The 27615-nt window shown below is 42.3% G+C and overlaps 1 protein-coding gene across 3 annotated transcripts; it reads right to left on the bottom strand.

Annotated features, from left to right (window-relative positions):
- Nucleotides 1-18162: 18162 nt before the first annotated feature.
- MAP65-1 (microtubule-associated proteins 65-1) lies at nucleotides 18163-25586 on the bottom strand. Of its 3 annotated transcripts, none has more exons than XM_010254309.3 (11): nucleotides 25390-25586; nucleotides 24406-24457; nucleotides 24214-24314; nucleotides 23869-24072; nucleotides 23379-23636; nucleotides 23034-23249; nucleotides 22373-22528; nucleotides 21967-22278; nucleotides 20927-21014; nucleotides 19919-20067; nucleotides 18163-18653 (listed from the first exon to the last, which is right to left on the bottom strand). In XM_010254309.3, the coding sequence occupies exons 3-11, from the start codon at nucleotides 24283-24285 to the stop codon at nucleotides 18351-18353; spliced, it is 1758 nt and encodes a 585-aa protein (XP_010252611.1). In that variant the 5' UTR covers nucleotides 24286-24314; nucleotides 24406-24457; nucleotides 25390-25586; the 3' UTR covers nucleotides 18163-18350. The 3 variants fall into 3 exon arrangements, with proteins under 3 accessions (XP_010252611.1, XP_088757941.1, XP_088757937.1); XM_088901815.1 differs by having other exon boundaries at nucleotides 25136-25403; XM_088901811.1 differs by having other exon boundaries at nucleotides 25033-25402.
- Between the last annotated feature and the right edge of the window lie 2029 nt (nucleotides 25587-27615).

Genomic DNA, 27615 nt, shown 5'->3' on the forward strand with positions numbered 1-27615 from the left:
AAGCCCAAGTGCAGCAACTCCAGCAACACCAGATTTACTAGCAGCAAGTGTTGCACCAAGTCTCCCAGTATCACTACCAGCAGCAATTCCCCCAGCTGCCTCAACCCCAGCTTCAGCAGCCGTAGCTCCCTCCTCGGCACCTAGCCTCAAAGCGAGCTAGGTCTCGCCGCCAGAACGAACGCCCCTCTAGCCAAGGAGAAGCCTCTCGAAACCCGCCTAAGAGCCAAGCCTCCTCTGGCGACAGACAAGAAAGACCGGCCACCCCGGCCTCGCCACGGGCGGTCAGGTCGGAACCCCAGCTCGCCAGGTCTACGTCACCTCGGCTGTCAAAGTTTGAAGCCCCAATCCTGGAGAACTGGTTCGAGATCCTGGCTCAGACTCCAAGCAGGATCCCTCTGTCCGCAGCCATCACCAGCGGCCTGAGCTACTTCCTGCGCAAACCATTCCTAACAGTATGGAGGTGAGCAGCACAAAAGTGGAGCCCGCCAAGAAGCAGAGACGCCGCCGCCGAGCTCGTCGGTCTGTCTCCCACAACCTGCCCGAGCTCGAAGGCAAAGAAGAGGTAAGCTTGGGTGAAGTCAAGGCTCCCCTCCTTTCAGTTCCGTCGCCCCTGTCTTCCGAACTCCTGGCAGTCCCAATGCCTAAAGACTTCAAGCTCCCCCCTCTTGACAAGTATGACGGGTCGTTCCACCCAAATGATCACGTAGATGCCTTCCAGTCGCAAATGCACCTGGCAAGAGCCAGTGAGTCGTGCATGTGTGTGGCCTTCTCCACCACTTTCAGAGGAGTAGCCCGTACATGGTACCGGAACCTGGCACCTGGATCGATAAGAAGTTGGGCGTAGTTCGCGCAAGCCTTCACGTCCCACTTCGTCACCAGCAAGCGGTGCCCGCGAACTGAAGAAAGCCTCCTCAACATAGTGCAGAGAAAGGGAGAGTCCATCCAGGGCTATATCAAGCGGTTCAACGATGCGTGCATGCAGATACCACGCCTGGACCCCATCGTGCGCCTCGCAGCGGCCAAGAAAGGCGTGACGCATAAAGATTTCAAATGGCACATGGTCGTCAACCAATCGGCTACCATAACCGAGTTTCTTAAGCTCGCGGACAGGTTTATAGCCACGGAGGAAGAGATCAACCAGAAGGGCGAGGGCACGCCAGAGAAGAGGAAAAGGGAAGGAGAGCCTTCCAGCCAAGGGGACAGTCAAAAGAAAAAAGATGCAGCTCAGGGGGTAAAGCCGGGTCAGTCGTTCCGAGCTCCTGTAGCGGACCGAACTGATGCACCCCACTGAACGCGAAACAGGCCGAAATCCTGATGGCGATCAAGGACACCCCGTATGTGAAGTGGCCACCCCGTTTGAGGGGGAATCCCAATGAGAGAAATAAGAATATGTACTGCAGTTTTCACAAAGATCACGGTCACAGTACTGAGAGTTGTAAAAACCTTCGCGGCGAGATTGAGGAGCTCATCCGTCGCGGATATTTAAGGAACTTTGTACAAAATAATAATAATAATAATAATAATAATAATAATAATAATAATAATAATAATAATAATAATAATAAGATAGGTCAGCAAGGGGAGCATGGTAAGGATGCTCCCGAGTCGAACAGCAGGCCGGCCGAACAATCACAGAGGCAGCCTCCAAAAGAGAGGCCGGTTCGGGGCACCATCCACGTGATAGTGGGAGGCTCGATCGTTGCGGGTTGTACTTCAGCAGTAGCTCGAACGTCAGTTCGTGAAGCTGCTAGGGAAGAACAGAATCCTCCGAAGCGGTCGAGGACAGAAGAGCCAATTTTCTTCACGGAGGATGATGCGCGAGGGGTCCACTACCCTCACGACGATGCGCTTGTGATAAAGCTGAGGATCAACAACTTCGAGGTCAGGCGCATACTCGTTGACTCAGGCAGCTCAGCGGATATTCTCTTCAAAGCCGCGTTCGACCAGCTTCAGTTGCAGGGAAGCGACTTGAAGCCCGCAAACACTCCTTTGGTGGGCTTCAGCGGAGAAGAAGTAAGGCCCCTTGGGAAAGTGACAGTACCTGTGGAAGTCGGCACATGACCCTGCGTGGTCAGACTCAACACGACTTCCTAGTGGTCGCAACCACCTCCCCATACAACGCCATAATAGGTCGGCCGATCACCCATGTCCTACGAGTGGTGGTCTCCACTTATCATTTGGCAATGAAGTTCCCTACAGACTTTGGTGTGGGGGTAGCACGGGGCGACCAGCTCGAGTTCCGCAAGTGCTATGTCGTCGCGCTAAAGGGAAAGACCAAGGTGGCCGACGACATCGAACTGGAGCGGCCAACAGAGCAAGGCGAAGAACAAGTTGCACCCACGGAAGAAACAGTCGTTGTTCCGACCTCAGCCGTAGACCCAGCTCGAATGCTTCAAATCGGTGCTTCCGTCCAGGAACCTCTACGATCCGAATTGGTAAATTTCTTACTTCAAAATTTAGATATTTTTGCATGGTCCACGGCAGAGATGCCCGGTATAGACCCCGACCTTATAACTCACAAGCTGAATACTGATCCTATAGTTAGGCCCGCTAGACAGAAGAAATGCAACCTAGCCCCGGAGCAGTGGAAAACAGTTGACGATGAGGTTTAGAAGCTCCTCGCAACTGACTTCATAAGAGAAGTCCATTACCCGAGCTAGGTAGTCAACCCCGTTCTGGTAAAGAAGGCTAACAGCAAGTGGCGCATGTGCGTCGACTACACCGACCTAAACAGAGCCTGCCCAAAAGACTGCTTCCCGCTCCCCATAATTGACCATTTGGTGGATGCAACCTCAGAGCACGAGTTGCTGAGTTTCTTAGATGCCTATTCGGGCTATAACCAAATCAAGATGGACCCAGCGGACGAAGAAAAGACTGCCTTCATCACGGAGTTCGGTCTATACTGTAACAAGGTTATGCCCTTCGGGTTGAAAAACGTAGGGGCAACCTTTCAAAGGCTTGTAAATAAGTTGTTTGCGCCATTAATTGGCAGGAAAGTAGAATGCTATGTAGACGACATGGTCGTCAAAACTCAATTTTCGCATGAATTAATACAAGACTTGCATTCTGTTTTTGAAATTTTGCATAAATTTAATATGAGATTGAACCCAAACAAGTGTGTATTCGGTGTGACCTCGGGAAAATTCCTAGGATACATCGTTAACCGGTGCGACATTGAAGCCAACCCAGATAAGATTAAGGCCATCTTAGATATGAGACCACCCCGGAATTTGAAAGAGGTTCAGAGGTTGAATGGCCGCATAGCCGCCCTGAGCCGCTTCATGTCCAAGTCGGCAGACCGTTGTCTGCCATTCTTTAAGGAAATTAAGAGCAAAGGGTTTGAGTGGACTCAAGACTGCCAGCTCGCATTTGACGAGCTCAAGAAATACCTCGCTAGCGTGCCGACCTTAACCCGGCTCGAGGAGGGCGATGTTTTAGAACTGTACCTCTCGGCAAGCGATGAAGTGGTTAGTTCGGTACTAATAAAAGAAGTAGATTGGGTCCACCAACCCATCTATTATGTTAGTAAAGTATTGCAGGGAGCAGAGACGAGATATCCGGAGATAGAAAAGCTAGCATATGCCCTGGTAATTGTAGCTCGGAAGCTCCGCCCGTACTTCCAGGCTCACACTGTTATCGTCCTCACCGACAAACCTCTGAGGCAAGTCTTACTTAAGCCCGAGGTCTGTGATCGGTTGACGAAGTGGGCCATTGAGCTCATTGAGTACGACCTCCAGTACAAGCCGCGAACTGCCATTAAGGCCCATGCCTTAGCAGATTTCATCGCCGAGTGCACATTCAGCTCTGAAGTTCCCAGGCCAGTTGAGCACGAGGTCCCCAGTTTGGGTGAGCCTAAAGCTCCCAGGCCGGTTCAGTCCGAGCCTCGTAAGGTAGCAGCCAGTGTGGCATCTCTCCTAGCTAGGCCAAACGCGATCTGGGATGAGGAGCCCTGGATCCTTCATGTAGATGGCTCCTCGAACCAACAGGGCAGCGGAGCCAGAATAGTTTTGCACGGCCCAAGTGGCACGAAACTGGAGTACGCCTATGCTTCGAGTTCGCGGCATCTAACAATGAAGCGGAGTACGAGGCATTGATAACCGGACTAGCCTTAGCCAGAGAAGTAAAAGTCAAGCATATCGTTATCTGCAGCGATTCCCAGCACGTGGTCAACCAGGTCACTGGTGAGTACGAAGCTCGCGAACCAACCAAACCAACCATGGTCGCCTACTTAGCCAAAGTCAGAGAGGCCCTGCTCAACTTCCAGTCACACTTCATTAGACAAATCCCTAGTCGGAGAACGCTGAGGCCGATGCCTTGTCCAGGTTAGCCAGCACCAGCGACATCACCATGAGAACTGTGTACATAGAGGACTTGCCTCGGCCTAGCATTCTCAGGGGGGCAGAGGAGGTCGCTCCCGTTGTTCAAACAGAGTCAAGCTGGATTGACCCGCTCGCGAACTTCCTGTTACACGGGACCCTCCCTACAGATCGCAATGCAGCTAGAAGGGTGTATCGCCAGGCAACCAAATACATCATGATAGACGAACGGCTATACCGGAGATCCTATACGTTTCCCTACTTGCGTTGCTTGCGACCTACCAAAGCCGAGCTTGTACTCCGCGACACTCATGAGGGTCTGTGCGGCGGACACTTGGGGGGGAGGGCCCTCGCCCAAAAGGCACTTCGACAGGGGTATTATTGGCCAACAATAAAGGCAAATGCTATTGAGCTCGTTAGAAAATGTGACAAATGCCAGAAACACGCCAATATTTACCACCAACCTGCTGTCGACCTCAAGTATCTCACCAGCCCGTGGCCCTTCGCACAATGGGGCATCGATCTACTCGGGTCATTCCCGCCAGCAACGGGCGGGAGGAAGTTCTTAGTAGTAGCAATGGATTACTTCACCAAGTGGGTAAAGGCTGAAACCCTTGTAACGATCACAGCCCAGAACGTCCAAAACTTCTTTTGGAAGAACATTGTGTGCCGCTTCGGGTTACCTCGGGTACTGATCTCTAACAACGGCAAGCAGTTCGAGGACATCAAATTCTAAGACTGATGCCAAGATATGGAGATCCGACAGAACTTTACTTCAGTCGCACACCCTCAAGCAAATGGTCAAGCAGAAGTCACAAACAGAGCCATCCTCCACGGACTGAAGGCACGGTTAGACCGAGCTAAAGGGTTATGGGCAGATGAGCTACCCAGTGTTCTATGGGCCTACTAGACCACGGAGAAGACCGCCATGGGAGAAACCCTCTTCAACCTCACCTACGACACCGAAGCAGTTATACCTGCAGAGATTGAAGTACCTACGCTGCGACTAGAAGCATACAGTGATCAGACGAATGAAGATGAGCTACGTACCAACCTCGATCTACTCAACGAAGTAAGGGACCTCACATACATCAGGACCGCATCCTACCAGCAGAGAATAGCTCGGTACTATAATGCCAGGGTCAAGAAATGGAACCTCTGCGTTGGCGACCTGGTCCTTCGTAAAGTTATGGTACCTGAGCCCGGCGCTGGCAAGCTCCGGTCCAACTAGGAAGGACCTTACCGAGTGAAACGAGTGCTCGGGGAAGGAACGTACGAGCTCGAAACCCTTGAAGGGAAACAAGTACCTCGGGCATGGAATATTGTCAACTTAAACAATACTATCTGTAACAACTGAGTAGGCCACGAGCCACTCCCCGAGCCTAAGGGCCAAAATACCGAGCTAATATGACCTCGGCGCAACAAGACCCAGTCGTCTCCATGACGTGGGCGAACTTCAAGGGTAGACTACAAGTCGCCCCCCGGCTTACGGCCTAACGCACCGAGCTAACCAACACCTCGCATCAAGAAGGACTTAGCCAATTTGACAATGGGGGTAAAGTATGAAAAGCGTGAGCAGCTCAGGTTTAAACACCAACAAGCATAGCTCATTCCGGTACGGTGATCGAACCAAAGAATAATCGATGAGTATGTGGTTTGGGCACGCATGGTAATCACTTCGCCGTGTACCCTAGAGGTACCTTAAATGATTTAAGGGACCGTTCGAAATAATGCTTATCGAGAAGTCCTACTTCGGGTATGTAGCTCTAATAGCTCGGGTGTTGAGACCGCCTTAGCAAAGATAAAGAGTGCACACCATACTTAAAAGAAAAAAGAAGAACATTCATTACCATTTCAAAAAAAAAAGAAGAGAGAAAAATGACAAGGCAACAACTGAGCTAAGCAGCTCGGGAAAGTTTAACAATCACAGGGCATAACCGCCCAACCAAAGATCTTCGGAAGACTGGGTTTATGGAACCCGGGAGCCATCAGAAGTCCAGGAGAAACACCGCCTCAGGGATCCGCCTCCTCATCCTCATCCTCCGGGGAGTCAGGCTCCTCTTCCTCTGCTTGATCCTTCACCTCAGGAGACAGGCCCTTCATAGTGATGTCGTCGAGGTTAACCCCGGAGAACTTCTTCTGAACCACCCACCCATGGCAGAGCGTAAACCCAAAATGGTACGAACTCGAGCCATATTCCACCTGGAGGTCGTGGTATTCTTGGGAGTCTTTGAAATCCCAGACCGCCTTCTCTCGTTCGGCCTCCACCATTTGGTCAAAATTTCGAGTTCGATCTAGAAGAGTGGACTCCAAGTCCCATACTTGCTGCCGAAGGAGCTCCCTCTCCGCCGCCACCCTCGAAGACTCCTCGCGGTAACGCGTGCTCTCTTCAGAAAGCCGGGAAATTTGTGCCTCCTGGTCGCGGATGAGCAGCTCCTGAGATTCACTCCCCTTGCAAGTGTAATGGAGCTCGCCCCGAATCCGGTCGAGCTCGCCTTGGAGCTTTTTATTAGCAGCCCGTTGGTCGAGGGCGTCAACATGGTGGATGCGCGTCTGGAGAGCCATAGCATGGATGGCGGTATTCACCTGCCAACAGAAAGAAGATCAAGGGACAACAAAAGGAAGCGAAATGAGAGAAGGGAAAGAATCACTTACCACCATGCAGTGAGAGGAGGCAAACGCGGCGAGGTCCCCGGGCTCCATATTCCCACAATGGGCGACCTCATCATTGTTAATTGCCTTCTGGCTCCTTCGGCGAGCCACGGTGTAGTCATTCACCCCTTCCCAGTTCCCCACTGGGAACGGAGGGTAAGGGGATGGCTGGAAAGGGTTACGGGGAATCGCCCCTGCTGTGGGAGCTTACCTCCTCCGAGACCAGCCCCACTAGTTCCCTCAGATGGAGGTGGCGGGATCTCAGGCGGAGGGGAGGATAAAGCTAGCTCGGCAGATCCGAACTCAGTACCCCCCGAGGTGGGAGTTCGATCGGGGCACGACCTCTTCACCTTGCGCCCCTGATTGCTTGAAAGAAGGCGGGCTCAAGCCAGCCTACACGAGCTTCTCCTCAGCCAAGTAGTCCGAGCAGAGGAAGCCTACTGATGCCCAGGACAGCATCGTTTTATGAGTTTTGGGGTCCAGCTTGGCTCTGGAGTCCTGGATGGCGCCCCTCCAAGAAGTAAGGAAGGGCCACCCTTCGGGGTTGCGAACCAAAAAATAATCCCGCTTCCAGGCGGGGATTTTCTTCGGGAGCTCATGCAAAAGCTTGTAGCCACGGCAGAGAGAGAAGTAGTAGAGACGGCTCTCTGGTGAGGCCCCGAGAGTGGCATTCTTTATACAGAGGATAACGGAGAAGATGTCCAGACTCAAGGGAAGATAGTATTCCCAACACAAGGATATCGTCCCAACCAAGTTCCTGATGGCATTGGGATGGAGCTAGTCAATAGTGACATTGAAGTGGTTTAGCACCTCCACTATCAAGGGGTGCAGAGGGAGACGCAAGCCAGCCTCGAGCTGCTCCTGGTAAATGACTATATCGTTGGGGCCATGCTCCCATGGAAAATTAACAATGGGGATGGAGTAGAGAAGGTCCCTAGGGAGGTGGAAATAGCTAATCAGAGACCTAAGTCTCCCCTCTATCATGGAGGAAAGGCCGAAAGTATTGGGCTCCCTTCCCCGTGAAGTAGAAGCTCCTTCACCGGAGACCTCCCTGGCCCCCGGAACCTGCTCCCAAGCTCGAGGGAGCATCATCATCCTGGTCACCGCCCTGGTAACGGACATGGTACGGGTATCCCGACATGACCGACAATAAGTAAGACTCACCGAAAGGGGACAGGATGAAATAAGTTGAGGAACTCGAGTAGACCCGACAGGTGCACGACCTCAGAATCCGAAGACAGCAAGATGGCGTGAGGGGAAACGAGGCCCAGAGGGCCCTTCTATTTATAGCCCCCACGTTTTCGAATTGACGACCCAAATCAAAGCAAATCCAACGGCTCGCAGGCACATTGACCGCACGCCTTCTGAAAACCGAATGTGATTGGCGGCACGTCTTCCACGATTAAGGCAATGACGGTTGCACGACGCTTGAAATTAAGAGATACTTTAGCGTGTTTTGGGAATCTGAAAAGTCAGAAAAGTCAGAAAATCTCTTGATTCCCATGGATGCATTTAATGTGAGTAGTCAATCAAGTTTGAATTTCGGTCAAATCAGTCCATCACGCTTCATGAACTCCTCACGCTAAGGCAACGCTCTCAGCTCAAGGAGTGGGGAGCAATTGATGGAGGACGATTTGACCCGACCTATGGAACGGTGACACGTGGACACTAACTCAGCACGAACAACAGCTCAGCATTGTAGCCTAGTGCGACCAAGTGATGGGCCCATAAAGCAGCTCACTACATCGTATCTCACAAAAGGAGAAGCTCGCGAGCTACCTTTGAAGGGATACTCCGAGGCAACTTTAGCTCGCGAGCTAGGGGAACTAGCTCGCCCAAGCTCCCAAGCAGACAAGTCATCCCAAGGACCAATTCTATTAAAGGTAATCCTGAAGTATTACGAGCTCGCTACAAAATAGCTCGAGAATGGGCCGCGTGAGCACTCCTCAAGAAGCTTCTCCCAGACAGGAACACACTGACACGCCTATAGAGACCCCGAGGTAAAGACACCTCGGACCAGACAGCTCGGCTTAGCTTGCCACGGGCAGCTCGCTGCTTATGAGATAGCCCAGCATAGGGTAACTCGCGAAAGGGTAACTCAGCGTATCGCAGGAAGACCTCCTGCCCGACCACCATACCCGACAAATCTGGGGATAGCAGCCATATCCCTCGTCAAACAGCGTCGTGCCTGCCACCTTTAGAGGGTGCCTCACACCCGACAGGCATGTACCCTGCGATGACGGCCCCGCACGTGCCACCTCAGCCCCTGCTAGTAACGGCTGCGACAGGCTGACAGTGGTGGTTATACCTGCCCTGTCAGAGGATAGTGGGCCGGATGCAATGGATTTCTGTTATAAGGAGCTAGTATCAAGGAACGGGCGTATCATCTTCTACTCTCGCGCTACCTGCAGTCTTAGCTTTCATCTTCTCCCTGCTTCTCCTATAGAATACTAACTTAAGCATCAGAGTGTTCCCGCCGGGCAAGCCCCCGGGGATTCTTTTTCTTCTCCATCTCAAGTACCTTCCAGGAGCCACGTAAGTGCCATCTAGGAGTGACCGGATCGTGCACCATCATTAAAGATTAACTAAGATTGATAGAACATAGACAGAGTGGTTGTGGATAACCACTTTTGCATTTTCTTCAGTTTTTAGGGATTGATTGAAAATGGTGGTAGTGGGTTGTCTGAACGGTGTCTAACTTTCCAAAAAAATGAGTATGTCATGTATCTGAATGGTGGGGGGAGGGGGGTTATGGGCTTTAATAGCAACTTCTTAGAAAATGCCTAAAAAACTTCCTTTAATATATATATATATATATATATATATATATATAATCACTATTTTTCGCCTCCCCTAACGCCCCACATTTCTTGAAACAAAATGATGATGTATCATGTCAACTTCTTAGAAAATGCCTGAAAAACTTCCTTATATATATATATATATATAATCACTATTTTTTGCCTCGTCTAACGCCCATCATTTCTTGAAACGAAATGATGATATGTCATGTTTTTATGGGTTTAATATAAGGTGGAGAGCAATAAACGTTTAAAGCAATGTTTTTAAAATCATATCGGACCGAATGGTTGGATTGGAAAAATCGAGAACAGAAAACCTAACCAATTCTATTTCAGCCCAAAACCGCTAGCCTAGGTGGTCGACTCGGACAACGTTTTTTGGTCATTTTTTACTTTTTAATTTTTTTATTATCTTTTTATTTTATTTTTTTGTGAGAATGGGCCATCCATTTGGTTCGAACGGTCGAACCATTCAACTTGGGAATGGGCCCCAAAACGGTTCCCTATCCGATTCAGTTTTAAAAAACTTGGTTTAAAGTGATGTCCAACCAAATAAAAAAGCAAAAAATTTTTAAAGTGAAAAACATTTAAAGTAAGATAATACAAATAAACGTTTAAAGTAATAAATGGCCTCTCTGTAAACTCCAACAAAACCAATAAACGTTTAAAGCAATGTTTTTAAAATCATACCGGACCGGATGGTTGGATTGGAAAAATCGAGAACCGAAAACCTAACTAGTTCTGTTCCAGCCCAAAACTGCTAACCTGGGTGGTCGACTCGGACAACGGTTTTTGGTCATTTTTTATTATCTTTTTATTTTTTTCGTTAGAATGGGCCATCCATTTGGTTCGAATGGTCGAACCATTCAACTTGGGAACTAGACCCTAAAACGGTTCCCCGTCCGATTCAGTTTTAAAAAACTTGGTTTAAAGTGATGTCCAACCAAATAAAAAGCAAAAATAATTTAAAGTAAGATAATACAAATAAATGTTTAAAGTAATAAATGGTCTCTCTGTAAACTCCAACAAAACCAAACATATACTTTGTGAGGCAAGAAAAAAGTCATTTATTTATCAAAAAAGAAAAAGTCATTATGTTGTTTTTATAACTTTTTTATAAAGCCTAAAATTCCTATATCCTGTTCAGTATATATAATCTAAACAATCCATGCAGATTATTTAGAAAAAAAAATGGTAAAATATAAAACGGAAAAGTACAGACAGGCCCAATGCAGATTTCAAAATGTCAACAACTCACACTCTATGCACCAATGACCGCCCGTGAATTGGCATCAACTCCAAGCTGGCACCTACCCCAAATGTACTTTGGGCCTACAAATTCTGACCCTGGGCTGAACCGTCATTCTCCCAATATAAAAACCTCCTCTAACTCTTCTAAGAAGGGCAAATTTCTTAAACGATGTATATGGCTTAGCTAATTGACTAACTCTACCCTTATTGTTTAATATTGTCTTAAAGTACCCCTAATTTTTTTGACAATTGTCTAAAACCTCCCCTTCCATTAACTTTATGTCACACTTTATCACATATCACACCACTGGTTGATATATTTTCCAAAAATTCCTAAAATACCCTTTCTAACAAATTTTATAAGCCCACTCCCATAGATCTCCATCTCCTTCTCCAGCATCATTCCGGTCACACCCACACTGTCACACCCATTCAAATGTTGTTAGAGATCCCAGGTTGTACAAGTCACCTGACTGAAGGACAAGAAAGGGGAGAAGGCCAAGGCAGGAGAGGTGATGGTTTCCTTCTGGTTCGGCACTCAGGCTGATGAAGCATATGTAGAGGCAGGCATTCAAAGGCAAAAAATCTCCATTTCAACGGTCTTTGTTCTATCAAGTCGAAGGTCCATTTCGACAATTCTATGCTTTGAGGCCACCCAAGTTCAGGAGCAGTTCCTCTGAAAGTGCTACTGCAATGGCAATCCCATAATTAGCCGCACTGCCAACAAAGAAAAAAGGGATTTTTGGACTCCAATCCCTGTTAGAAATCTGATTTGCATCCCCCTCCTAGGGTCCGTTTGGTTTGCAAGAATAGGGGTCTGGAATTGGAATCAGAATGGGCTATTCCAATTCCAACTGTTTGGTTGGGCAGAATCGGAATCCCATTCCCATTCCTGCTGGAATGCCATTCCTCCATTTGAGAGAATGGCCATTCCCTACCCCGCCCTTGGGAATGGAATCCTATTCCTGCTGACTTTAATTCTCATTCTCATTCCTGTCTGAACCAAACAGACTATGGGAATGGACCATTCCGATTCCGATTCCGGAGGATTCCAATTCTGATTACGAACCAAACGGACCCTTAGAAACCTTGAGAGGGTGAAATCAACAGAGAAGGAGATGCCTGACCCATACATTCCACATAAGTTCATTCTCCAAATTTAACACACTCATTGGAAAAGGGGATCGAAGCAAACTTCACCAAGCTATAATTTAGAAAATAAAGCAAACTTAACCAATATTGATCATGGGCGGAGATTCTCATGAGCTTGTATGATACTCTTTTCAACATGGTTTTCAAAATCGGACCAGACCGGATGGTCGGCCGGAAAAACTAGTAACCAGTCAGCCACTTGGGTCTGGCTTTACTAGAAACCTGATATTTGAAAAAAAAAATGTTAAAAAGTAAAAAGAAACCGCTGACTCGAGCGATCGAACTACTAAACCGTTCGACCTGGGTAGCGGTTCGCAGGTTAATATTTTTATTTTTTAATGTTTTAAATAAAAAAACAAATAGTAAAATACCAATTATATCCCAACCAGTTCGATTTTCAAATCCCAGCCCCTTATTCGGTTTAGCCTTTAGGGTTATTTCCCGAGTTCCCTCCTCACTCCTCAGTCCTCTCAAGTCTCAACCCTCACACCCTACCACCTATGGCAGCCATCAACTCCGACATCCGACAGTGACACACACCGACGAACTTGCAGCAATGAAAAGAGTCACCCTCACCCAAGCACTTGTAGCGGCATCCGATGACGAAAAGATTCACTAGACACCAACACTTGCAACGGCAACTTGCAGCGACACTCGGCACTCGACGAGCTTGCCGATTCAATACACAAGATGTATGCAGTCTTATACCCTCGAAGGCTTCAAAACCTGAACTGATAAGCAAGGAATATCTTAAATTTTATCAAATCAACACATTCTTATTCTTCTATCCTTCTTATTCTTCATTTCCTAGCAAAAAAACAGGGTCTCATCCTATATTTTTCTGAATTTTCTTTCTTTTTTTCTTCTCAAAATATGTTTTGATATGAAATTTATGCTTTCTTCTCAAAATATGTTCAGATAATTTTTTCTGAACTAATATGCTTTTTTCTTCTCAAAAAAATAGGTGCTCATTACATATTTTTTCTATATTTTTTGGAATTTTTTCTGTATTTTCTGTATTTTACTATTTTTATATTTAGATAGTTTTATTTTTTTCATATGTTGTTTTGCTGTATTTTTCTGTGTATTTTTTGTATTTTATTTAAATTTTTATGGTATTTTTTATTATATATAAGTATTTTTTGTTTATTTATTTATTTATAATGTCACGGATTGAACCATTCGACCTGGACGATTGAACCACCAAACCGGAAAATGATGCCCTGACCGGTTCGATTTTAAAAACCATGCTTTTCAATGCCATCAACAATGAGATCAAATGATTTACGCACAAGCACAAGGGATGTCACAATGGCATGAGTGTGGATACCACTAATGGCAATATGGGCAGCATATTGCCTATGGAAATGTTGTTTCATAAACCACTCACATACATGCAAGTTTTTGGTTGCTTGTGCTTTGGCCAAAACACATCACCCATACGTCATAAATTTGATACTTGTGCTAAGAAATATGTTTTTATGGGCTACTCTTATGCTGTGTTTGGTTCCAATGTGAATTTATTTACACTGATACAAAACTATGGTAGTGCAAATGTTTTTGGTGCAAATTGTGATTTATTTTTATTCCAAAATTTACCTTATTTTGTTTTGATTGCATTACAAACCATGTAAAATAAGATCTAAAGTAGGTAAAACTCAAAATAAAATTTGCATTCTTTTCATTTTCACTGCATCCAAACATAATCTTATGCGCAAAAAGGCTTATTGGGTTTATGACTTGACCACACACACCATCTTTACTTCTTGCGACATTACTCAATGCCTTAGTTCCCATCCTGTTATTCATTGCCCTAAAGTGATGACGGGCCTCTACCAAGCTTACAACTTGACCAGCTTGCAAATCCAATTCATGATAATTGGCATTGACCCAATATTAACAATTCCATGAATTCACAACTTTACCGGTGTTACTTCCTCCATCACTTAAGCCTACGACCCACACCACCATCCAAACCACAACCGTGGACCCATCCTCCTTGGTCGAGCCCACCACATTTGTTGAAGCTATTAAACATGCTCACTAGCGAAAGGCCATGACTGAAGAAATAGAAGTGCTACAAACACAACAATACATGGTCTATTGTTGAATTACCACAGGCATTGGGCGAATGACCCATTAGGTCTAAATGGGTGTACAAAATCAAATTCAATGTGGAGGGATCTATTGAACGCTATAAGGCTTGTTTGGTGGCCAAAGGCTAAACCCAAAGAAAGGGCCTTGACTACCATGATACCTATATGCCCAGGACCAGATTTAAATAAATACAATATAATTAAGTACGTTAAATGAGCACTTGATAAATATTTTGAAAGTAGTCAAAAAAATTTATCAAGTGCTCATTTAACGTGCTTACAATGTTGTGCCTACTTGATCCAAACTGCTTATGCCCCGATTGATAAATATGTATATGTATCAACAAATCTCATAAATGAATCAGTTGTTTTTTGATTGATTCCCCCCCCCAAAAAAAAAAAAAAGTTTGTTAGAAACAAATGAAGAAACAGGGGAATAGGAAGAAGATGAAATTGGTTTGGGTAGTAAAGATGTTGGTTTCTCATGGCAGACTTCTTCCGAAGGCATATATGAGAATTGCCTTTAATTACATCCCATTGGCATGTTTGGTTGAAATTCATGTTCTCAAAACTCTAGAGATTAAAATAAAAACCCGCTAAATGGACAATCCCAAGACCTCATGGTAGGAAACATTATGAAATTAGATTGTACCATAACTAATATGCAATCCTTTTCTTATTTTTCTTGGACTCTTGTCTCCAAAATTGAGGAAATGAAATCCCCTTTTGCATTTTACAATCTTTGTTTTGAAGGAAAAATGCACAGCTCTTGCAACTCCTTTTTTCCTTGAAATAATTTTTTGAGTTGCGATTGGAGAAGAATAAAAAAGCAGTTTTATTGCCATTACTAAGGTTTTAAGAACAACCTTCACAAATTGAACTACAGGTGGGAAGGAAGTACAAAATACCTTTCATATGTTACATACAAAAGCTATAGGCCTGGAATCAGGCCTGGCTCAACGTGGGCCATGTAGGCTCAAGCCCAATCTAGATTGGTCCATGATGACCCCTAATTTAGGGCTATAAGTAGGGGTGAGCAAATGGGTAGGTTCTACCCATAACTAGGGGTGTGTATTCAAAAATCCAATTTTGAATTCGAGATTTGACATAATCGAATCGAATTCAAATAATTCAAATATCTAATGGTCAAATTCGGATATCCTATTCATATCACAGGGTAGGATTGACTCCCACCCAAGCCAATTCTAGGGTATAGGGGTTTACTCTACTCAAACTGCCCTGACAAACCTTGGTTGGACTTAGTGGAACCAGCCTTGGAACCAAACTTGCCTTGAAATAAACTCCAAAATATTTTTGAGGATGTGAAGATTTGAACCCTAGCACTCATGGTTCCAAAGGCAAGGTCTTACTTAACCATTGAGTTACTTAAATGATTTGATCATTTTTTTTCATTTTAATATTTGAATGTGTATAATAAGTAATGTAAAAGGTAATGCTTACAAAACCTAAACTATAATAATAAGTTTTGAACTATATATATTATATATATATATAATCTACATATTAAATTACTCAATTTAATCAATAAAGATAATACAAGTTTTAAACTATATATTATATTCATTGAAAATCAAATTTTTAAAGAACACGTTTTATTTTTAAGGGGGAGTAAACAAAGAATAAGTGGTTCCACATGTAAACCCTGGAATCAATACCGGGACTGCCAAGGTCAAAATCGACCTTGGAACTAACCTTCATAGGATAGGTTTTGGTTCCAAAAATCTAGAACCAACCCTTACAGGATAAGTTCAAAGTTCTGTCATGGAACCTAACCAAGTCTACCCATGCTCACCCCTAGCTGCAAGCCAGGTTGCAAAATTTGAAGAATTTCAATATCAGAATTGGGTTAGGGTTCAAGCCCATTGAACATTTATCAAACTCCCAACAAACCCGACCCAAATTGCACCCCTCTTTGGGTTGGCAAATTTGGGTTTTGCCTTGACATCAATTTTGAGTCATAATTAGGGTCCATTTTAGGGTTGGTTGGTTTGGTCCTTAACCTAACCCAATCTACCAATTTTATACCCATACTGTAGAGAGCCAAAAGGGATTAAGAGAGTCAAAGAGATTGAAGAGGAAACTAATCGGGACATGTGAGATGCATGGGCTTTGTCAAACAAAATTGAAGTAAAAGAAGCCCTAAGACGTTCACAATTTTTTAGAATAAACATTCCCATTTGGGCCAAACTAATATGAGTTAAGCCCAAGCATTATTTTTTCGGTTAGAAAGACTTTACTATTTACTAATAAAAAATAAATTTAAATTAATTGTTTTTAAAATTGAATAAATTAAAGTGAAATTGAAGCACTATTATTATTAATAGTTGGACCTGATATTGATACTGTGAATGAAAAATTATGTGATCAATTATGAAGGGCCCTACCAATCCTGTAGTCCATAACAGATTGGAATAACGACCATACAATTTAACTTATTGGATAGTTTTAATATCATCCGTTCAGGCTCAGCTCCATATTTCAATCTTCTGTTTGTAGCTGAAATATGGAAAAATAAAAATAAAAACGTGAATTTCTATCACCCGCTTGTAGGCTGTAGCCAATCTACCCTGGACCATTAATTGTTTCCAATACATGCAATTCGTCTTGCTCAAGAAGAGCCTCGTATTCTCAACGGAGCTGAAATTCTTCATCAAAGTCCAGAACCGATGAGGGGGAAGACTGAATTGTAGATAATCGTAAACGGCTAGGGATATGCCCAATACCAATATTGGTTGTTTTGCTCCATGTACGTAATGCATGCAAAGTAGTATTCCCTTGATTTCATGTTGGCATGCAATACGTAATATGATAATTGATGACATGCATGCATTTGTAAATGATGATGCAAATTGTACACGTGATGGGATCTGTTCCTCACAAATGAGCACCTCACAAACATATTCACCGTGCATTAAGAATATCTCTCATGAATAATAATAATAATAAATACATATAAAAGATGTGAGCGTAAGGCGCCAGGTGTGTGAGGAGCAGATCCGATCTCGTTGCGCACAGGGACATGGCGAATATAAAGAGAAACATGTTGAACCTTCTTCCTATGCGTTGTTAAAAACTTCAATAAATAGCTGCTTCACACACTGAGATGTGCACAGGGAGGGTTTGTGAGGCGCGGCGGATGTGATCTCTTATTTTTGTCCATTTTGTTAGATAGACCGTATTTAATGCCAAATTTAATACCAAAAATACCGTTTTGCAGAAAACGCAACAGGCGCTTGGGGACAAATTTTATAAATGTAATTTAACAGACACCATATATAACTCGGCCACTCGGGGAAGGAGGCCTCATAGGCTCACATGGGGAAATGATAAAAAAAGTGAAAAGCAACACTACTTTTTTCTGAGTTGTCACATCCATATCGCAGCAAAATATTTTTAATAATAAAAAGTAACACTTCAAAGTTTGAACACGTTTATACTTGCAGGAGGCCAAGTTGTTATTCACGGGAGATGTTCCCAATGCATGGTGGATGTGCCTATGAGGCGCCCCTGTGTGAGGACATCGGGCATTGGGCATTGCATGGCTGATTATGTGAACTGAATCACATTTGATAAAAAACGCCTTCTACACCAAACACCAAATAAGCAAGTGATACAATAGATTGTACACCAGCCCCAGCCCATAATTGTTTTGGTCAATTAGAGACCACTGGACAATATTAGACGGAACCCAAATCCCATTTAGAATCCAAACTTCTGTCACAATCGCAGGGGGAATAGATTATAAAACTCATAGGTCGTATCATCACCACCTCTTTCAAAACTTTGACATATAAATCCAATTCGAGTTGCATTTCTAAGGTTTGTTAAAGATCATCAATTTCTTTTTCCTTCTTTCTCTGAACTAGATGCAGATGAAGATCGAATAAAGGTTATGAATAAAAGCATCTAAATGCCAAGTGAACGTACTTCTCATCCAGTCCATAAATTCTACTTGCTATTGAAAGGATGCATTCCTCTAATTACTTATCAAAAAAGATACATTCCTTTAATTTTGCAACTACACTACCTAATATTACCACAGCTGTATAAGCCTACAAAGATCATGGTGAAGCCTCAGTCAAGTCAGTGCCTGATGCAGGTGATCCTGGATCGTCTTTTGATATGGCTACATAGTTAACAGGAGCTACAGGCCGGTTATTGTCTCTCTTTCCATCCTTGCTCAAGGATCTCGTGCCGTTTTGATGGGAATTCAGAGATAATCGTCGACTAGGAGTATTACTTGTAACTCCATTAGAACGTGGGCCCACCACCTTTTTTGGACCAAGTGGTCTGCTGGGACTCGGCCTTGAACCAAATATGGCTTCTTGTTCTGTGTTTAGTTGCTCATGGAATCGCTTCTGGTCCTGTAAATGCCTCTTCATCAACACCAGCCGAATAGTAATAATATAGATATATATGTATTTGGTAAAAGAATATCTACACAATCCAGGAAGCTGATCAGGTGGCAACCCATATGCCATATATGTTTGCTACATTTTTTTTCTTTTTTTGTTAGATTTTTTTTATGTTTGCTACATTTACCCTATGGTCATGTAGCCTGTCCTATATTATGCAGCCTACATGTGGAACCAAAGCAATGGTTGGGTATAGAATGTTTCACTTGGCATTAAACAGGTCAACCAGAGGATCACCTATCTAATCAATCAATTGTCCAAGTTGGGCAAATCATCCTTCCATGAGATGAAATTGGGAACCTTTATTTATCAGATAGGACCAACAAATCTGTATGGGAAGTTGGGAACATTTTACCAATTCACCTCAAGGGGAGGGGATGACTTTGCTCGACAGGTCATAAACCAAGATATCTTCCATGGGAGAGTGTCTCAGAACCCTCATGTTATCCGAGGGCTAAGTCTCAACCCAATAGTTCTTGGTACATTGCAATCAAATCCCAGAATCGAAACTTTCAGGGACTGGTGTTGCTTCAGAAATATCTCAATATAATGGATAAGCCACATCAGCCACAACCTCCCAAGTGGCTGATGCAGGGATGGCCACCTAGTGGAAAGCTCTAAGAAGGCATTGGAGATAAGGAAATAATAATCATTTCCTTCTAAATTCTTTTCAGCATTTGAAAGCAGTTCATCCAAAATAAATTCACTATGACAAAAAAAATAGAAACATGAGATAACCTTGAAACCTTAAAAAAGACTTCAACCCTATTCATATAACATTTCCTAAAATGAATCGAATCTAGATGATGAATTTAGCATGTGTTTGGATTGGGACAGAGTCACAGAAATGGAAATTAGAAACAAAAAAGGATTTACAAGGTCCACTCCATTGTTCTGCTCCTAAAAGTGAAGAAACAAAAACATGGAGGAAAAACATGGAGGATAACAGACTTTTTGCCACATCTTTTGTCAAGTCAATAGAAAATAGAATGAACCTAGGGTGTAGTCATTCCCATTGTTCATTTAATTGCAGAACCCATGCTGCTTTTCCACTTCCACCCACAATCCAAACACAGCCTTACAGAATAAATTTAGAGTGATTACATTGAATGGTATCCAAACAGTCCATAAATGAAATCATTATCAACATATTTTTTTTAATTTCCCCTAATTAGAACAACAAATAAGTGTTCTGAGAGTGGAATTCTACTTACCCTCATTCTCCGCTTCTCTTCTTCTCTGTCATGTCTGAGCATGGCATATTCATCTAGCATGGCTAAGAGAGGAACACCGTCATAAGTAAATGACATGCCACGGTCCTCCTCCCATGCCTGCGTCTTGGCCACTAAGGTGTCAACTAGAGCTACAAGACCAAGAAAACCAATTATTAACGTTGGGTAATCTGCAGTTCAAATGATAAAGGTAGTTGCCAGACAATGGCATAGATGCAGAAAGCAAGAACCAAACCATTCTATATCCATGATGAGCACAAAATGCATGTCTATTGGACAACAAGTGCCAGATGCATTAATATCCTAGAAGATCTCCCACGGAAGACTCATCAGATAACAATGACAAAAAAAGCTTCATCTGTTCTGTATGTCATCAGGAATGTGTTGGCATCAAACCATCAATTATGCCCTTGATCCAGAAATGCCCTCTAACCATGTAACTCTATAATATGAAATCCAACAAAAGAGAAATCTTTTTTATAGATAACAGTTAATTTTATTGAAAACAGTAAATATTACATAAACTTTTTATAGAGCAGATTTTACTCTCTCCCCTTACATTTTGTTTACAATTGAGTCCAAGAGAAACTCAGCAGCCATACAGTTTGCTGATGTTTGAACCCATTTAATTTGAATTTGAACATTCCTATTCAACCACCTAAATTGCTGTATTTTATTTCTGTAGGACCACAATGCTGTTTCATTTTTCATCAGCCAAACTAATAACCACCTTAGAATCACCTTCAATGATTAATCTTTCTATATTCAAATCTCTTCCCCGCTGAACCCCCAGTATATCAGCCATAACTTTTGCCCTTAACGAGTCTCCTACTCCAATTGCCCCAAGCCACATGCCCTTCATCATTTCTAAAGACCCCCCTCCCACTCCTGAAGGCCCAGGATTCCCCATACAATACAATCGAACAAAAATCTTTTGCTCTGGAAATTCATAACTACATGACAAATATAGCACCATAAATCCAAGCATACCTGGAATTTTGTTGACCAAAATACGAGCTTTCTCTGCACGCTTGAGATTTATGTGTGCACCTCTGCTTGAGTTATATCTGTTATCATCCTGTTACAGAAAGCCCTTGTTAGAGAGTTAGAAATCCATCTGCAACTGAAAAGATAATGACTTGTATATGGGAATGCAATGGGGAAGAAGAAAAAATCCATGCCCTCATGTCCTCTGCTACACATGCATATTTATGCTTCTCTTATGTGGTGAACATTGATTTCTTTTTCTTTTTTTTTCCGCAGTTACGGTTATCAATAGATAGGGGTCAGAACAGATTTGAGGCTAACTGGAGTTAATAGAGTAATGCACTCCTTAAGATTGAACCTGGTTGGGCTTAGACAAGATAAACTCTCAAGTCTAATCCACCACGTATACGATATTCCACAAGCTAATACAGGATCTGTGTTATGCTTCAATTATACACTCAACCCTGATTAAACCCTTAATAGAAGGGTGACCATTGACCACCTAAGGGAAAGAACCCAACCAAGTATCTATAATGATCCAAGCCCCTGGATAACTGGATTCAATTGGATTAGTAATTGAATTCAACAGATCCATTTACAACCCTGTATGCAGGTTACTTACTGACATATTAAGATGACTCCCACCATCCATCATTGCATTTCACTGGAACCCCAAGAAATACATAATCAAGATAGAAATCCAACTAATTTGATTGTTAAGAAATATGAGGTTGATCACAAAGCAAGGAGATATCATGACTGATAAAACAGTAGGTTCCAAGATATCTGCATTAGCACATGTTGATTTTCTAACCTAGGTGGGAAACAAGGATCTGAGCGTTTGGTTCTTGTGTCCAACAAGGCCAATTCTGAAGTTGTTTGGAAAACAACAGTAAATTTTTCAAGAGCCTTCCCACAACAATCATAAGTCAAAATGACCTCACTAAATCTCTGAAACCTAGAAAGGACACAGGTCAGATGAACTCGCTAATCTGTTGAAGAAAGCATAATGTTATTGGAGAGAAGAAAGAGATCATGCATACCCTATTGTAATCTTCTAGCCAACTCTCCTCTTCACAAGATGACATCCATTTCTCAACCTTGTCCAATATTTCTTTTCTGCTGAGGGCCTCTTCTTTTGCTTTTAAGATCTGATTATCCATGTCGGCCAGCAACTCAGAAGGCTCGATATTCCCAGAGTCGATTAGAGCCATTATTTTTTCTCGAGCTGCATCTGAATCAATTTCTATGTGAGCACGAGCAAATATTTCTTCAAGTTCAGCTTGCTTTTTAAAAGCGATCTCCTTCATCCTGCTCGCTTTTAGCTGATCAAGCCTTTCAACTTCCACCTCAGCCTTCACATCATAAACAAGATAGTAAGAGAACATTACCAAATTCACTTAAACTTAAGCACATAGTAAACACATAGACCAGATAGGCCTTACAAACCTGTTCGATCAGATCAAGAGCAAGGGCACCGGGGACAATAACCTCATCTACAGAAGCTGAGATGTTACAAGTAACATGATCAAACAAACTACGCTCCTCATTGGGGGTGTCCATCAGGTTCCAAAGATCAGATAGCTGGGCTGCTAACTCTTGAAGCTAAAAAGAAGTTGACATTACTTAGAATAATCAAATTCATTGTTCCGATCAAATAAAAAATATTTTACAGGTAAAAATGACCATTAAGAAAAATAGAAGCAAAGGACTTCCTCCTATGAAAAACACAACTGGGTTGCAGGTGAACAAAACTAAAAAAGTTTCAAACATGTTCTTTCAGGATATGGTACATACAAGAACAACCATTTACACAAGTAGAGCTAAATATCTCTGAAAATATGGAGCATCAAGCATGAGATGAGAATGTCACAACTTATCCTTTTTCAGCTGGATCAAGTCAGTACATCTAATAAGAAAAAATTATGATTTGATATTGTTGTACATATAAGAACAAGTCAATAAGCTAAATTTTCTAGGATTACCATGTCTAAGAAAATCATGCATATCTTATCTAGCACACAGAGTTGTGCATGCCGTGCAATATAACCTTGATGAGCAAAGTTCAGCAATGGTGAACTCAGAGCTGAATAGCTAAAAGGATCATTACCTTCAGCAGCCTTTGTTTCTTGTCTTCTTTCAATGCTAGTACAGTCTTAGCCAGCCTGGCTAGAGTGTCATTGCTAATACTTTTAGACTGAACACCAATGGAGTCATCCAAGCTTGGATGAACTTCAGTAATGGTACTGAAGAAATCTATCCCCAATACAGCACAGAGATCATGCACTGTGCTTACAAAGTCAAGGACCTTGTGCAACCTATCAGCCTGCAAGATCAAAAGACAGAGGAGGTCATCAATTTAATGGAAGAGATAGAACAATGGAACAAGTTTTGAGAAAATATGACTTGAACCATCTCTCACTAACTGGAGCATTTATGAGGGTAAGAAACACACCTTCTCCTTTTGAAGTTCTTGAAGTTGAGCATGAAATTCATCAAACTTCTTCAGGGATAGGTCAGACTCATCAACTACAGGAGTCCCTATTTGCTCACTAAGTTTTAAGTTTCCAGCAATCTCTCCACATATTTTCTGAATCTGCAACTGTACATCAGAAAATTCCTTTATTCTCTCCTCTTTCTGCTTGCATAGTTGTTCCAAAACTGGGGCTATAGCTGCAAGCTGCTCCTTGATTGTCCCTGACGTCTTCTCAGGCTGTAAATAAGAAAGAGTGTATCTATGAGAAAATCGGAACTTGCAAAATGATAAAATTGCATTCTTGTATGTTAAGATATATAATCTATCAACGCACATACAAAAATGCCCACATATTTAAGTACTTTTAGTTTTTTTTTTCCGATACAGAGTAGTTTTAGTTAAATGAGCATGGAACTTACTATTAGATGAATGATAATATAGATATATAGTTGCATGGCTTTGTACTCACCACTCCAACAAAAGTTTTCTCTCCCAGAGCTGAGAGAAGACTTGAGAGTTCAGATTTGGCATCAGCCAGGGCCTGGAGAAGTTGTGCCCTTGACTTCGCAGCCTGATCAACTTTCCTCTTGTAAACATCCAAGCACTCCTGCTCTAACTGAAGCAACATTTTGTCACGTTCCTCATCACTCTCACCAACTTCATCCCATATTTGCTGCATTATAACAAATTTTTGGTCAGTTTCCACAGAAATTGCAATCATTTGTTGCAATTTTCTCTGTTTATCAAAGTGAGATCCAAACTCTCCAAAGAAAACTATAAATAAAGACAAAAAAAACAAAGAAAGCTATATTGCCTGCAATTGATGCAATAAAGACCCGCAAGTTATTTCTCCAACAATTGGATTCTGAGACTCGGTCACTGCCATTGTAGCTTTTCTAAAAATTACAACTCCCCCTGCATTGCACAAGAAAGTACAAAAGTTTCGCTTCAGAGTCACTAGGAGTAAACTTTATATGCCAAGAAACAAGATGCAAACTCCACCTACCTTATAGACACAAAGATATATGGCCCTTCACCAGGTAAGTATATTCATATATCTGAAAGCAAAATGTAAACAATCAGTCAGAAGAACAAGAACGCAAAAATTTAACAATTATGGACTACCATGGTCTGGAGCATACATATTTACGCTAATCTTCTAAACTACAGAAACCGGAGACATTCTAGAAATGGCAAACGTACTTCACACAGAATTACAGCAGATCTACTAGTTAGGGCCTTCCATCGAGTTCATAACTTCAAAGAATTCAAATCTGCCATTAAACAATAGAAAAGCAAAACTAATGTTCACCCACTTCCTTGTAGAAAAGAAATTTCAATCCAGGACTAAAAACGAGCGTATAATAACAATATTTCTTCGGAGCGTAACATGTTAGGAGCACAAAATTAGTTTCCACGTCAAGATCTCACATATCAGGACGCACCAATGCAGTGACAAGGCAAGCATCTAGAAATCTAGAATTGCATTATGACATTCTCAGTTGCTAAACCCTTAAACCCTACTTCATTCGACTCGAATTCACTTAAACCACCAAAATCTGGCACTGAATGAAAATTGCAAATTCAGAAAGATTAAACCCACAAAACAAGCAAAATGGACAAGATTACAGACCCTAAAACAGTAAGCATAACCAGTTCTAATCATAAGAATTCCAACTCCTAGATCCGAGATTCAACCAGAAGCATTCAATCATTAAACCCAGAGAAACCCTTACTCCATTAAAAGATCCCCGTCAATCCGAACAACAAAACCCCACATTCATCCCAATGAGACACCACATGAACAAAGAATTCTCAGATCTCTATATCCTGTCAAATCAGAGCCATCTCAGCTCGAGACAAAAAAGAAAACATGACTCGAGATGAGATCACGACCGAACTAATAGTGACACTTGGTACATGTCTACTTTCAAAGAACAACAGTAGAAAGATGAGATGGATAACGCGGGACTCGGACCGCCGAACGTACCAAGATCGTTATCGGAGCTAGGACTCGAGATTTCTGGTTTTAGATCTAAGCGTTTCATCACAGTGGAGTGTCTCGAGGGACACACAGGCGATGGGCACTCCGGTCCGTGCGCTACTCGGAAAAAGACAGAGAAGAAAAATGCGGTAAGTAGGAGTGTGCTTGCGGGAAATGTCCTGAAAATCCTGATGACTCGCGTCTCCGTATTGGAAGGGTAATTACGAAAAAAGGGACGTCCTTAGCATCAAATTACCAATTTGCCCTTGAAATTTTGACTCAACAGCTCAGGGTTTTGACTCTCGAGTGGGCCATAGGTGATAGGCCCACTACTACTAGCCGTGAAGCCGTTAGCCGTCTAGGCCCCGCTTCTGAGGTGGGACCCCTGGCTCTAGCTTTCAGGTTGCTTGTCTTTTTGGCTTCTAGATCAGGTAATTCCAACCGTCCGATTTGTGTTAGATCCTTTGTAACGATGAACTGGGCAGTTATATATCACTGTTCAATGTTCATCTAATCAAACCAGTTACGGCCTACGGGACGGTCATATCCCTCGTAGTTCTACGAAATTACGTCATTCCTTGGAACAAAGCAGGTGGAATTGGGGATAAAACACGGGCTTTGTAGATTGTAGTAGTTGGGTTGGATCAGGAGGGGCCGAGGGGGTAATGACTGATGAGTGGGGGTGGGAGGAGCGAAGGACGACGGACATAAAAGTTGTAGTTGAAAAAGAACAATAATTTGTTAGGCGACAGGCGTTGGTTGTTGCCACTTGCCAAGCAGAAAAGAGATACAGGCCGTGGTCATTGCTACGTGTCGTGTCACTCGTAGAGGTCTCTATCTGTGATGACTCCATCTATACAATTAATACATAATATGTATGTATGTATGTTACGTGTGTGTATATGTATAGAGTACATTTCGCATAAAAAACTGAAAAATTAATCGAACGCCCAGAAAGAATCGGATTCTATATTATATTATATTATTTTATTTATTTATAAATATATCAATATTAAATGTCTATATTAAATTTAAATATATCCTAATTCTAATCCAATCTGATCCATCGAATGAAAACAACAACGCACCTTATTACAAGAATTCAAAGAACGACGGAGGGAGACAGAGAGATATAGATAGAGAGAGAGAGAGAGGTGGGGCCCGTTAAATGGTGGGTCCACTCCTCACATATTTCCTTAAACGCCTTTCCATTGAATAACACTATTAATTAGTGTCTAATTGTCTAACCAGATTGTGTAATGTAATGGGCCCCAACTTAACAAAGTACCCTCTTCAGGACGCAACAATGTCGGATCGTTCGTGGCACGATATCATGCTACATTACATCACCGAGACTTCCATGGTACAACGGTTTATCAAAGTTCAAACAATCATTTTGTCCGTCTGATGTTGCCGCATGATTTTTCTTTTTTCTTTAATTATTTTTATTTTCATCCGGCTAAAATAAAAGAAATAACGGTATGAAATAGGGGTGTTCACATTAAGGGTCTCTTCATTTCCCCTTTAACTCTTATCTCTTAAGATGAATCTTTTAACTTTAAGAAAAAATTGGTTGTTCGTTTCCTCTCATTTTTTATCTTTTAAAGTGTAATTATACAACTTTTTGTTTTTCAATGATACCCCAAAAAGATAAACAAAAACTCTCATATATGGGGTCAAAATAGATATTTGATAGTTTTCATAATTCATAACAATATTCTTTGCATTAAGAGTTCAGAGGAAGGAAAAGTTCACCAATACCAATATACCTCTTAATGTAATTATTACACTTTCAGGTGTCAGATTTTAGAGTAAACGAACAGTCCCTAAATGTCAAATCAATCAAATCGGTCTAACTCAACCCGAGTTGGTCGGTTTCGATTTGTATAAAAAAATAAACTAACAACTTGGTTCGGTTTTGGTTTGATTAATTATATGAAAACCGAAATCAAACCGATCCTATATGTTTAATTATTTAAGTAATTATTAATTAGTCCATACCCTATATGTTAAAGTTTGATATATTTTATTTGTATTTGTTTGAACTTTGAAAAAAAAAAGGTTATTTATGATAAAAACTAAAAACATATATCCAATACAAATATAATACAATTGTACAATATTTAATTCAATTTTGTATACATTTAAATATATATTGACAAAAAAAATAAATTTGCATAGAAAACTAATCGATTTAAATATATATTTTGAATTTGCATAAAAACTAAAAAG

The sequence above is a fragment of the Nelumbo nucifera genome, chromosome 1 (assembly GCF_055504915.1).
Source record: "Nelumbo nucifera cultivar China Antique chromosome 1, China Antique-T2T, whole genome shotgun sequence".
Lineage (NCBI taxonomy): Eukaryota > Viridiplantae > Streptophyta > Magnoliopsida > Proteales > Nelumbonaceae > Nelumbo > Nelumbo nucifera.